This window comes from Vigna umbellata, chromosome 1, assembly GCF_029865625.1.
Source record: "Vigna umbellata cultivar VRB3 chromosome 1, Vumbellata_1.0, whole genome shotgun sequence".
NCBI lineage: Eukaryota > Viridiplantae > Streptophyta > Magnoliopsida > Fabales > Fabaceae > Vigna > Vigna umbellata.
Genome location: NC_142165.1, coordinates 31,271,558 through 31,284,694, shown reverse-complemented (window position 1 = coordinate 31,284,694; position 13,137 = coordinate 31,271,558). Strand labels below are relative to the sequence as shown.

The 13,137-nt window shown below is 35.0% G+C and overlaps 1 protein-coding gene across 1 annotated transcript; it reads right to left on the bottom strand.

Annotated features, from left to right (window-relative positions):
• Nucleotides 1-3,078: 3,078 nt before the first annotated feature.
• Nucleotides 3,079-4,041, bottom strand: LOC148205135 (uncharacterized). The gene is made up of 2 exons (XM_088103264.1): nucleotides 4,028-4,041; nucleotides 3,079-3,952 (listed from the first exon to the last, which is right to left on the bottom strand). Exons 1-2 carry the CDS (start codon nucleotides 4,039-4,041, stop codon nucleotides 3,079-3,081), a joined length of 888 nt encoding a protein of 295 aa, XP_087959390.1.
• Nucleotides 4,042-13,137: the final 9,096 nt, after the last annotated feature.

The window sequence follows — 13,137 nt, the reverse complement described above, 5'->3', positions numbered from 1 at the left end:
TTTAAAGAACCTAGTTTTCCATTCATCTATTCACAGTATTCATCTATTCACAATAATCTATTAACAGTTTAAAAGCTGCATAAGTAAGGAAATGCTACTATCATGAAAGGAAAAAACTAAAGCTATAGCTATTTAAAATGTTTATTCAAATATCCTGCCCATTCCTCTCTTATCGTCGTTATTACTGAAGTGGACAATGGAGAGGTAGTGTTGAACCGTTGCATAATCAAGGAAACTTTACTATTATATTCATTTTAATGTCAAAAGTTTATTGATATTTGTAAGATTTTCAAATGTAAATTTTTACCTCAGTCCATTCCCCTCTGATTTCTACTCGGATGATTGCCTTCATCCATGACATGATGTAGTAGCCACATGCCCAAGAATTATTAAGCTTATTACACTAAACATGTGAAAGAACTTAGTCAAATGTAATGGTTTAAATTTGACTACGAAAATTAAAGGTTAAAGATAAACGAATTCCAACCTTAGGATATATAATTTCAAGTTGTTGTCCTCTAGTCGTAGTCACAACTCTAAATAAATTTTAAACATTAGAAACATAAGTTAATATATTAATATCATAATGAATTGATAAGAATGAATGTAATACTTACGTTTGTATCAAGCATTTCAACTCCGCTTTAATCTTCCTATGAAGAGAGCAAAACCATACAACTTGTTATTTTTTTGGAATGATCACCATGAGTTGCCAATGGCCCCTGTCATGTACCAACAACTAGTGAGTTAGTTTATTGATTAAAGTTTGATAAAAGTTGACAATATTGGGAAAGACATACGCATCAATGTATGGCGCGATATATCTCTCTTTGTTAGACTCAGTCATCCATGTTTCAATATATGATTTTCTGGAATCTAATGTGTTTCTAGATGGTTGAATGGTCTGAGGTTCAAGAAAGCCATAAACTGATGCCCGACCTGATTCAACTACGATGGTGTCCATGTACCTGTAAGAATAAAGTTAAATATATTTATTAAAAAGTAATAATACTAATATACAAATTGGAAAATAACAAATAAAAAACTTACATGCACCATAGTTGTATGCATGAAATGTTGAGCATTTTTTCTCCACCAATGATCTCATAAGCATCATCGAAATTAATATACAATGGAACATGGCACTCGAGGCCAAATGTTCTTAACTCCCATAGCATCTCTACCGGTCCTTTCCTCAACTTATTTAATCTGAAGGTCAATATGGATATAGCATCATGGTCTTCTGCTTCCTCACGAGCCTCGTTCAAAAGTTGAGCAATTGGTTGTTTCTCAGGACGATAAACCTGCAACTCACATTTACAAAAGTTAGGAATCATTTAATTATAACTTGAAGATTTAAGATAATAAAAAGAAGAATATAATACCGCTGGTGGGCCAAAATATGGCATGATCATAGCCTTAGGCCAAGCTATGAATGTGCCTAAGGCCTCCTCCACGAATTGGATTTCAGATGTAGGCAATGACACTCGAGCCTGGGGTCTCTTGGATCATCAATCATTACCCGCGCGTGAGTGGGCATTAAAGGAGCACCATGAATGGTCTGGCCTCCTGCAATCTATCGTCCCACGGCCACTACACGCGGAGGATCCTCATCAACCAAAAACTCATACTGAATATTGTAATCAATACGATCTGCAGTAGAGCATGATCCTTTGGTGCTCACACGAGGTGCAGTAGGATCATTTGTAGGGGCGTCCTCCTGTTGTGACTGTTTGTTTTGCTCTTGTTGTTGTTGTTGTTGCTGTTGTTGGGTGATCATCGCAAGTTTTTCTTCGAGCATTCTGAAGTGTTCACCCATGCTTTCCTCTAATTCGACTTGCACCTGTTGCTTGATGCTACTAACCATTTCCTGAGTCACGACTTCTGTGCTTCTTGGTTTAGGGCCAAAGTAGTCCCTCAATCCAACAGCTCCTCCAACACCACGCACACGACCTGGACAGTCTATCCGACCTATGGTTGTTACTAGGAGGTCCTCCCTACCTTGTTCCACAAATGTGCCTTGACTCTGTTGGTCAACCAAGTCATCCCGCATATCATAATGAAGCTAGACACATTAAAAAGTTTGTTACATAATTTTTTATGAACTATGGTAATTAGTTAAAAGTTTCCACTTACAATTCTCTGGGATATCTCTTGAGCAAACTGGGATGTAAACTGGCCACTGGACTTTGTTCGTGCAGCCTTCCACAATTCATGTCTGGCTGGTGGAGGTGCTAGATCATGTGACTCAAGACCTAACTCCTCAGTGCGACGTGTTCTCATCTTTTTCTCTAATAACGCATAACCACCACGTGACAGTACGTGTGGTGTATCATTAAGCTTCCGCCTCTGCTGGGCGATTATCCTTTTCACCTATGAAAAAATGAAAATCATTAAGCATAAATCAAAAATTAACATCTTGTGTGACTAGAGCAAAATATTAAAAAACATACCTGCCACTTAGGAGTAATACTAGATTCTTTAAATTGCACCTACTCCTCCTCAGTTATTTTATATTTTTTACAAGGAGCGTCGTTTTATTTAGAGCCAAAGACATATTGATGTGTCATTCTCGTCTTGAAGTCCCTCCACCGGACTGCAATGTGGGATAAAATCTTCTTCCTTATCCTCTCATCATTAAGGATATTCCAATTTTCTTGTTAAAAACAAAATTAATGTTAAAGCATGATCAACAAAAATAAGTCAATGATGGAAGTAAAACATCTTAAACATACCAAAATATCCTGCCATAGTAGATTTTTGTCAACCTGTGGGACATCATCCCAACAAGTAGCGACAATAGGGACATGTGCTTTTGCCATCACGCCCAAGTAACTTTTGAACGATGCTGCATGTGCCCCAATAGGCACAAATGTTCGGGGATCAAACTCCACCGTCATTGGTTTCTCATTAACCCGACGGGATGTGACATCAGGCATCCGAGTCACAGATCTACGCCCTCCTCCCGTCGGACCTGATCCAGAGCTCGTCATACCTGTTTACAAAGTGTTAGTAGATTATATTTAGAACAAACAAAATAAATAAATTGTACAAGTAATTAAAACAATGCTAAGACACCTATTTATACCATATGCCTTCGTTGTGATCACATCGAGTTGCATGTATTACATCGGGTACATCATCGACCTTATTTTCAATGGTTCTTGATGAGAAGGAGCTTGTCTCAAGTATATCTAGAGAGTCTTCATCATCAATTGTGTGCATGGCTCTGCCTTCCAATACCACTGACCATTTATGATTCACTGAGTCAGTGACATAGAATATTTGTCTTGCTTGACTAGCCATAATAAATGGTTCATCCGTGTAACTCATTTTGTTAAGATCCACCAAAGTGAATCTGAGGTCTTCTGTCACCACACCAGAATTACTGTCAACCCATTTACACTTGAAAACTGGAACTCTAAAAGTGACATAATCAATTTCCCAAATTTCTTGTATTATTCCAAAATAACTGATTGATGCTGCAATTGGATTCTTATCCTTAGAACTAGAAAAGTGTACAACCTCACCTTGTAGGGTAACTCCACTATTTTGAACTCTACTTTCATCGTCTTCCTCCTTTGAATAGAATAAGTAATTGTTTATGTAATAGCCGCCGAAAGTGATCACATCAGTGTTAGGTCCACGAGCTAGTCTCAATAGATTTTTAGAAACATTCGGAGTCGCATAAATCTTTTTCTTAAACCAAGCTAAAAAGGATTTGTTATGTTCATTAAGTGTCCACTTTTCACTCATACGTGGATGTGCTGACTTAATTTCATCAATGTGTTGTGAAATGTAAGGAATAACATCCTCTGTGTTGTTTAAAATGTACAAATGTGCTTGATTAACATCTTTTCCACTAACACTTTCAATCCTTACTCCTCGAACTCCCTTTCCTTCACGTCTATTCTCATGTATTTTCTTTGGAAGTCCTCTTGGTTCTTTGATTCTTATCAAAGATTAACATCTTTGTGGAAAATATTTCTTCTAGGGTTGCTTAATTAGGTGCCTAAAACATTTATACCTATACTGTGGCATTTTCATTTTTTACTTATGAACCATAAGTAAAATTTAAAAGAGTCGAGACGAACGAGCAAGGTCATGAAAGAGATTTGTCAGAATTCTAGGAAAAACAAATTTTTTTTAGGAACCAACTATATGTTAACAACTTTTTTGACAATATACTATGTCACTATTTTATTGGTCTGTACATTTGAAACAGAGTGATCACGACTACCACATAAGCATTTATAAAAAAACTCGAATTTAAAAAGTCAACGACGATCAAATATCAAACGAAACTCTCAGAACAACTTTTATTTGCCACATTGAGATAAATTATTTTGAATAATTTAATAATTATAATTAGTTTTAGTATAAATGATTATGATATAAAAAAATAGTATGAATAACATTATTAGGAAAATACTATGAATAACATTATTTGCATTTCTTAATTTATAACACTTTGAATCGATTCTTTATTACTTAGAATCGATTATATTAACTTAGCAAAATTGAGAGTGAAATTATATGAATATAGAGGGGCACATCAAACTTTTTAACTTCAAGCCCTCCAAATCTCACCTTCTTCGCGGGTGATTCAAAAGTAGACAATTTCTAGGGAGCAGGACGTCATTTCGTTTTTAAATGAATGAAACGAAATTTATTGATTTTTTTTCTGAATGATGTTTGAACGTCGAATTCGGCGGGGCTTCGACGTTCATACAAGAAGGTGGAGTGTGGCAGTTACTAAGCATAATTACACAATGTACGTCATCAGTTCATCTATAAATATAGCTTGCATTTCACATAATCCCTGCCTCCTGTTTCCGTATTTGACATATTATGATTCATGTTTTTTATTTCCTTTGCATTTTCTTTTCCATAGATATCTAAACATGTATGTTCTTTAAATTGCAATTTGCTCGGTTGAATGTCAAAGTGCCTCATTCATGTCTCAGTTCATATGAAGGTGGCCTTTGATATTCAAGTGAACAAAATGCTTTTTACAGTAAAGAAATGATGAAGTTATCTTACTGAAAGGAATGTGCTTGGGAAAGAGAAATATGGTTCACAATATGTTTAATGCTGACTCTGTGGAGCAGTGGGACATTAATGGTGTGCATTTTCCAACGATATTTTTAACTTCAATTGTTGGGGGCTAGACGTCAATTAGTTCTTATGGTGGAAACAACTGAAATATAAATTAAATTTATAGGATTGACGTCGAGTATTAACGGCAAACGATGTAAAGGTCTGGAGATTGGGTCAAATATTTGTGATCAATGACGTCCTATATCATTATTGTTCATAGAATGTCTTCGATTAGTCAGTAAGGAGATAATATCGAATCCAAAGAGATTTTTTACTTTTTCAGTGAATGATGTTTGAACGTTGAATTTTGGAGGGGCTTCGACGTTCATACAATATCAGAATCCAAAGAGATTTTTTACTTTTTCAGTGAATGATGTTTGAACGTCGAATTGTGCGGGGCTTCAACGTTCATACGATGTTGCAGTTTTTAATCATAATTACACGATGTAGAGTTTTTGTAATGATTTAATTTTCGTCAGCGGATCATCTAATTTTTAATATTTTTTTCTTTTTAATTTTTAATCATTCAATACCACGTCCGACTCTGTGGAGTAGTGGGACAATGTTTCCAACGATGTTTTTCACGTCTATTGTCGGGGCCTGGAGGTCAATTAGTTCTTATTTGAATAAAAAGAGATGTATTACTTTCCACTGAATGATGTTTGAACAACGTCATTTCATCTATAAATATAGCTTAAATTTCGTGTAATCCCTATCATCTTGTTTCTCTGTTGAACATATTAGGATTCATGGTTTTTATATCCTTTGTGTTTTCTTTTCCTTAGATTTCGAAGCAACTATGTTCCTCAAATTGCAATCTGCTCACTTGAATTTCAAAGTGCCGCATTCAGGTCTCAGTTCATATGAAGGTGGCCTTTGAAATTCAAGTCAACAAAATGCTTTTTATAGATGAGAAATGATTAAGTTATCTTACTAAAAGGGAAACTCTTAGGAAAAAGAATAATGGTTCACAATATGTTTAATGCTGAAACAATTTTATGATCTAAAATAATTATATAAAGAAGATGTTCAACTTCATCATTCAACAATGTATGAATCATTTTTTAAATTGTCTTGGAGTTGTCTTCTACCATTAGATTTCAGAGCTATTTGATTTCCTATGGTGGAAAGAACCTCAAGACAAGTTAAATTTATAAAGTTGACGTCGAATATTGGGTGCATTTGACGCAAAGGCCTCGTGATTGACGTCTACTTTTTTGGATCATTGACATCCTCTTACAAAAGGAAATATCCTCTTAGAGGATTTCAAAAGGAAATATCCTCTTACAAAACACTTAATCTAAAACGAAGACCAAAGATGATGGAAGACATTATAACCAAAACCAGGAAGTAAAAAAAAAACCAAAGAAAAAGTTAACATGAATTTGGTTGCGGAAGTAATGTAGGATAGGTTTTGAAATGGTGTACTTGAAAATCGTAAGTGTTAACTTTTTCTGTGTTTTCCCCCATGCCTTCATGGTTAACAAAGAAATGTCTTCGTTTAGTAAAGGAAAAGAAGGAAAACAGAAGAAAAAAGTTAACATGAATTTGATTACCGAAGTTATGTAGGATAGGTTTTCAAAGGGCCTACTTGAAATTCATAAGTGTTAACATTTTCCTCTGTTTTAGCCCTTTGCCTTCATGGTTAACAAAGAAATGTCTTCGTTTAGTGAAGGAAAAGAACTAAAACAGTTGAAAAAAGTTAACATGAATTTGATTACGGAAGTAATGTAGGATAGGTTTTGAAAGGGTCTAATTGAAATTCATAAATGTTAACTTTTTCTGTGTTTTCCCCATGCCTTCATGGTTAACAAAGAAATGTCTTCGTTTAGTAAAGGAAAAGAAGGAAAACACAAGAAAAAAGTTAACATGAATTTGATTACCAAGTTATGTAGGATAGGTTTTCAAAGGGTCTACTTGAAATTCATAAGTGTTAACATTTTCCACTGTTTTAGCCCTTTGCCTTCATGGTTAACAAAGAAATGTCTTCGTTTAGTGAAGGAAAAGAACTAAAAGAGTTGAAAAAAGTTAACATGAATTTGATTACCGAAGTTATGTAGGATAGGTTTTCAAATGGTCTACTTATTTATCGACGTGAAGGGCATTGGAGTGGTTGGGACCATTAATTGTGTGAACAGAATGTTACATCAAATTCAACTGGTATTTGACGTTTTAATCTTCATCCAAAAGCCAAAATTCACTCCTTTTTTTATTACTTTTTCTTTTTCCTTTTAAACTCTCACTTTAACGTCCAAGCTTTGTAGATCTTCGACATTTTTTTCGTCAGAAGCACCAGAGATTTTTTTACTTTTTTACTGAATTTATTTACGACAATGCCACAGGTTATTGTTTACGTTGCCTGTTATTTTGTTTGACGTTTGACGCGTGACGTTGCGCACCCTTATATACACTGAATTTGAAAATCTTATGTACACTAAGTTGTTTCTATATTGGTAAACCCTAATACTGAGGAAAATTATTTGGTATCCAAATTCAAATGGCTTCTTCATCATATCCTTCAACAGACAGAGGAAAGGCTGTTGTGGCTGCAAGAAATGTTGATCTCTCTAGGTGGATCAGTGGTGAGGAGACTCATCTAGAGTTTGTGAGGTGGACGAAGTTTAAACATATTGTTCCTCACAAATATCTAAACCTCGACTTATTTGAAAATGAGGGATTTCACTTCCAGGAATGGATTGAAACTCAAGGTCTCTCTACACTTGTTCAGATGAAGGGTGATTGGTACTAATGGAAGCTTGTCAGGCTTGGAACTCGCAGGTTGCAACTCCAAACAGGATGCCATGAAAGCGCAGCGGAATGGAAGTAGATGAATGGTGTTTTGGTGTGTTTTTAATGGAAGGAGTGTGTGTAGAGACCTCTCAGCTCAGAAAGCCTTCCTACTACGGAAGGAAGCTAGAGGAAAGGGTAGAGAAAGTGAAGAGAAGGAGTGACTCAAGAGCAATAGGGCTGGAAAACAATTTCTGCAGCATTTCACTAAGCTCAAAAGTGAGGAAATACAAAGGGGAGACCCTCTTATTTATAGGTGAAGAAAGGCCTCAATTCTGAGCTAAATTCCCTCCAAAATTCAAAATACAAAACGAGCTTGAAGGCCAAGTTAGTTGGGTCACATGGACAGTGCTGCCAAAACGTGCTTCAGGCTGCTCCACTGGGCTGGAGTCCCCCCTGTCTGAGGGGCATGGAGCGCACGTGAGCCAGGAAGTCCATTTGGTGCATCTGAGTTGGAGCCCCCCCTGGCTGAGGGCGCTGGAGCGGCCCTGGTGCTGATTGCTTGAAGTGCTTTTCCCAAATTTGATTAGTTGACCATGACTCTTGTTTTTATTGTATCCATGGCTCTAGTAAGAGGTCCAATGTGATTCCTTGATGGTCTTCCATCAGGTACCCTGACTTAGTAAGGATCTTCTACAACAATATGAGAAACATAGATGGTGTCCTTCATTCTCGAGTAAAAGGAGTAAATGTTCACATTGACAATGATGTTTGGTTTCAACTTGCTGGTTTAAAAGCCGAAGGGTTATTCTCTCAGTTACGGTACTCAGAAACAAACAGATGGCTGAAGAAAAAGGACGTGTACAGTAACTGGTTAAGGTTTCCTGGAAGATACACAATTGAAAGATTATACGTGCATGAGGGACTGAATAAAGAAGAAAAGATAACAACACACATTCTTGCTTGGGTGATTTTACCTACTAGACCTGTACAAGTACAAGATAGAATGACAACTGAAGATGTTCTTTTGTTGTATGCCATCAAGAATGATGTTCCTACCAATTGGGTGGAAGTAATAAAAGATCATATGATTGATGTAGGAACCAAACATGCACGACATCTACCATATGTTGTGTTTATCAGCAAAATCCTGACCCTTCAAGGTGTGGATGTTAGTGGTGAAAAGAAATGCTCTTGTAACTGCTCAAATGTTATAAATCGAAACACCTTGACTTCCATTGGCCTTGTGAAGACCACAAAGGGATGGTTCAAAGTTCTAGAAGCATATCTGCACTAAATGAAGACTGCACAAACTCTGTCCCTGAAACCAATTTTGAAAGATTTGTTGTTGAAAATCCCAGGAGACTCGAACATAAGATAGAGGCTCTGCATGAGAAAAAGAATAAAAATGATTCTCCAACTGAAGATTCAAGTGAAGAGTCTAGTGAGGAGGATTCAATGGAAATATTCTGAATTAGAATAGAGGCTTAGAATTTTAGTATGGAGTCGGTTTTGTGTTTATGTTCTGTGTCTATTTTGCTTCTAATATGATTGTAATCACTATGAATATGAATGAAATTGTACTACTTCAAACGAAATCCAAATTGTTAACTTATTTCTTATGTTTTTTATAGCTCTTCCCTGCGTCACCTTAACTTTTGTGATGACTTAAGAAGAGCTATGAGGAAACATAAAAAATATGATATCAGAGTGACAAGTTACGACTAAATTTTATAAGTGGAGGACTAGATCAAGGATGCGTAAGTGTATTTAAAAAAATGGACTTGATCTTTGACGTCGACTTTTACAATATGCGACGTAACATTCATTTTTTCCTATTATTAAACAAAGGAAAAATATGAAAATATATCCACGAAAAATATATATTAAAATTTCAAACAATTCAAACATACAAAAATATACTAAAATATATTAAAATATTACATTAATTTTAGAAAAAATTAACTAAAATGGACTCATCTTCCTAATCTGAGTCAGATGTCTCCATAGACTCATCTTCTATTGTGTCGTCTTCATCATCAGATTCACTTGCTGAGGGAGTTATGAGAGCATTGTCTTCATCTGATTTCTTGTGAATCATGATCAGAGATTTTTCAACTTTTGAAATTCTTGTTGAAAGCATTCGAAATTGATCCACAACAAATCTTTCAAATTCAGTCTGTGGAGTGAAGGTAGAAGGAGTTTCGTCAACATCCTTGAACACCCAGCCATCTTTTGTTTCCTTTAGACCATTATGTCTCAATGCCGCTTTTCCTATTTCATTTGATTCAGTGCACCAAATTTTATTTTCACCAATAAGATCAACTTGATGATGCTTCAATACACGGTTGATAAAAACACCATATGGCAAAATATATCCATGACTACTTGCAATTTCAATCATGTGCTCACTCATGACAACAACCAAGTTGGTTGGTATCCGGGTTTTTATGGCATGAACCACAAATAAATCTGCAGTAGTTAGACGATCACGTAAACATCTTTCAGGTAGTATTACCCAAGTAAGTACAAAAGCACACATTTTTTCTTCCATTTTCAAACCATCAAGTAGATATGGCTTGTATACCTTTAGCCTTGTTGGAATTCTCAGATATTCCTTATAAATTTTCTTCTTGTTGGTCCATTGGTTGAGTTCATAATTTCTTTCATGAGACATGAAGCATTCTGCTTTGAGACCAGTAAAAGATAGCCATATCTCATCACCAATTTTAATATTGACACCTTTCACAGGTCATTTCTACAAATTTTAGAAGACCAACATCTACAAGCCATTCTTGAAAGATAAACCCCTCCTTTCTGAATAATTCCACATCCAAGAACTTGTGAGGGACCACCTTGAAGAGTTTTATATAACATCTATCGTTATTCGTCATCACTGATCCACCCATTTGGACTAGCATTTCTTAGAAGGTGTGCAGCCTTCTTTCCACGCCGTGAAGATGAAGATGCCATCAAAGAACAAGATTTAGACATTTACAGGAAGGGTTTAAGAATTTTGTTTCTGACAATGATACGTGATAGATTTAATCAAACTATATGACGGTTTATTTGCCTGCAGAAGTATTCATTTTTAAACCTTGAAGTTTGTCGTCGAATTCGATTTCTGTTCGACGTCCTATATCTTTTACTTGAACAAGAAACTACATTAAAAAAAACACACGAATTAAATAAAAAAAACCAGAAAAACAATGGAGAATTTTTGTGAAACGCACTCAGTGTTTTCTAAACTGAAGAGTTACAAACCCTAGAAATGTGAAAGACGTTCTAGAATCTGATTAGAAAAAAGGAAAAATAATAAAAAAGAGATTAACCTTTTGGCTTCTGACTGGTCAATAAAACGTCGTAGCCTCAGAAGAATATGATGTGTAATTGAGTTACTTTATGCACATAATAAAACGTTGAATAGGAAGTGGTTCGTCATTAATATTCAGTGGGACATCGCAATAGAGTTTGTTTTTTAAATTCATAAGTGTTAACATTTTCCTCTGGTTTTCTACCATGCCTTCATTGTTAACAAAGAAATGTCTTCGGTTAGTGAGAATTCATTTTGTGTTGTTACCAGAGGTTTTGAATTGAGTCTATAAATATAATGCTTAACTCTATACAATTTCACACTTTTATCGTTTTTGAATAATTCATTTTATCGGATGTTTTAAAAGAAAAAATTAAAAACATAATTGCAAAAAAAACGTCGTTATATGCCTGATGTTGGTCGCTCCTTTTTTTTATTTTTATCTTTTTTTATTTTTCCTTTTTAACCTCCAAAAACACGTCTATTTTGAAAATATTGGATGTCCTCTATGGGGTTTGTTTTTGAAATGATTTGAAGGAGTTTATGAATTTTATGAATGTTGTAGCGTTTTGAAAGGCCTTGGAGGTTTTACAAGTTAACACAAAGAAACCTTGGAGTTGTTAAAAGAAATTTTATAAATGGATGTCTACATAAATAATTACTTTTGGGAAAGGCCTGATATGGGCCTGAAATGGGCCTGAAATGGGCTTCAATAATAAAAGACAGTCTAGGTAAATGATATATGGGAAAATGCAGTTTGCTGCTAGAAACGAAGAGGTTGTCAATTTCTTCAGACTTCTAAATTGTCTTTTTGTTTTAATTCTTTATTCTTTTTCCTTTTTAAATTCCTATAGAATGTCTAACTCTAGGGGGGTTCGACGTGAAAGGCATTGGAGTCATTGTGAGCATTAATTTTGTGCTGTTACCAAAGGGACGTCCACGTTATTTGGGAATTACATAGGGATGTCATTTGTCCTTCAGTATTCGACGTAAAATTATTTGAAGGATTTCTAAAAGAAATCCATTATTACGAAGGTTATAAATGGAAACAAAACAAAGGAAAAACATAATAGCACTAAACATACGAAAAAAATGAAAATCAAACCACGAAAATATCCGCACAAAAATGTAGAAGGATTTTTTGTGAATGGAGGTTGTAGCGTTTTGAAAGGGTGCAAAATCAAAATCTTTCACCCTTTTTCTTTGTTAAAATGTAGAAGGATTTTTTTGAATAAAGTCTGTTTTAAATTCATAAGTGTTAACATTTTCCGATGGTTTGTTACCATGCCTTCATCGTTAACAATGAAATTTCTTCGTTTAGTAGAGGAAATGACAGCAAACCAACGGAAAAAAGTTAACATGAATTTGTTTACGGAACTTCTGTAGTTTAGTGAAGGAGGAGTAGCATTTTGAAAGGATGCGAAATCCATATCTATCAACATTTTCCTTTGGTTTTCTATACTCCTTCAAGCTTTTTTGTGTCCTTGAAGGAGATAACTGAAAACACAAAGAAAAAAAATTAACAGATGGAGTTCATAGCAAAAAATTTATAAATGGATGTCTATAGGTTATCCAACGCTCCGAAACTGTATTTATAGAAAACAAGAATAACGTCTAGCTGAAATATACAACGTCCTTCTTTTGTTACGGTTGACCTCATATTAATTAAATCAATATTTAGTATTTATTTATTTTGTATTGGACGTCGACTGCTTCCTTACTGACGTTATGTGATTACGACAATCACGTCCAACCCAACTTGTTCTACGTTCTATATTGTTTTAAACGTCAACCCCATAAAGTTTGGGATGTTATCTTTGGTTTATAAGAGAAAAGAAATAAAGAATAAAAAAAGATTTACCCTTTGGCTTCATGTTGCCATATAAAACGTCAAATATTTGTCATGGTTGACGTCAAATGTGGGTAGGAGTAATATTGCTGGAAGCAAACCACTATTTCGTTATTTTTTTATTTTAAATTGAAGGTCAGATGTTTCT